Source organism: Elephantulus edwardii, unplaced genomic scaffold, assembly GCF_000299155.1.
Source record: "Elephantulus edwardii isolate Elephantulus edwardi_28Jun2011 unplaced genomic scaffold, EleEdw1.0 scaffold00246, whole genome shotgun sequence".
Lineage (NCBI taxonomy): Eukaryota > Metazoa > Chordata > Mammalia > Macroscelidea > Macroscelididae > Elephantulus > Elephantulus edwardii.
The window spans coordinates 2,474,823-2,475,420 of NW_006399996.1; the positions used below are offsets into that span (position 1 = coordinate 2,474,823).

A 598-nucleotide genomic window follows, 5' to 3' on the forward strand; every position below is an offset into this window, starting at 1 on the left:
AGTTCCCATAAGTAGGAAAAGGACTCTTGGCTCAGAGGGAGCTCCATGTTGAGATCTAGCTGGGACTCCTCCATTGCAGCTCTCCAGAAGGCAACCTGGCTAGCACAAAAGGAAAAGGAGGGTCCAGCATTAGACACACTTATACCAGGGCTCTCAGTAGGTAGAGCTCTCAGTCCCCCACAGGATCAGCCATGACCTAAAGGAATGTCTGAGGTTCTACTCTTGGGCTGGGACACGCTGGGCCCCCCACTCACCTTCCTGGGGGCAGAATTGCTCTCTTACACCTTCTCTACTCAAATTTTTCACTGTAATCCAAGCTTCACATCCCAGCTGATGTCCCTGCCCCGCTCTTCTGTTAGGACAAGCCAAAGAGACTTCCAGTCTCCCTACCACTAAATAACATAAACTTTCCAAATTTTACACCTTCCTTTCTATTATCAATAAAGTAGCCCCAACTCATGAATCTGAGAGTGCAAATGGTTAACAAGCTCAGCTGCTAATAGTCGGTTGGAGGACTGAGACTACACAGAAGGGCACTGGAAGAAAGGCTTGCCAAATGATCAGAAAAATCTACCTCTGGAAGCCTCACGGACACCAG

The 598-nt window shown here is 48.5% G+C and overlaps 1 protein-coding gene across 1 annotated transcript in view; it reads right to left on the reverse strand.

Moving 5' to 3' along the window:
• Positions 1–74, reverse strand: part of TP53 (tumor protein p53) — a 9,451-nt gene extending 9,377 nt beyond the window's left edge. Inside the window, exon 1 of the mRNA XM_006899135.1 lies at positions 1–74. Within this exon, the coding sequence (XP_006899197.1) occupies positions 1–74 (74 nt within the window).
• Positions 75–598: the final 524 nt, after the last annotated feature.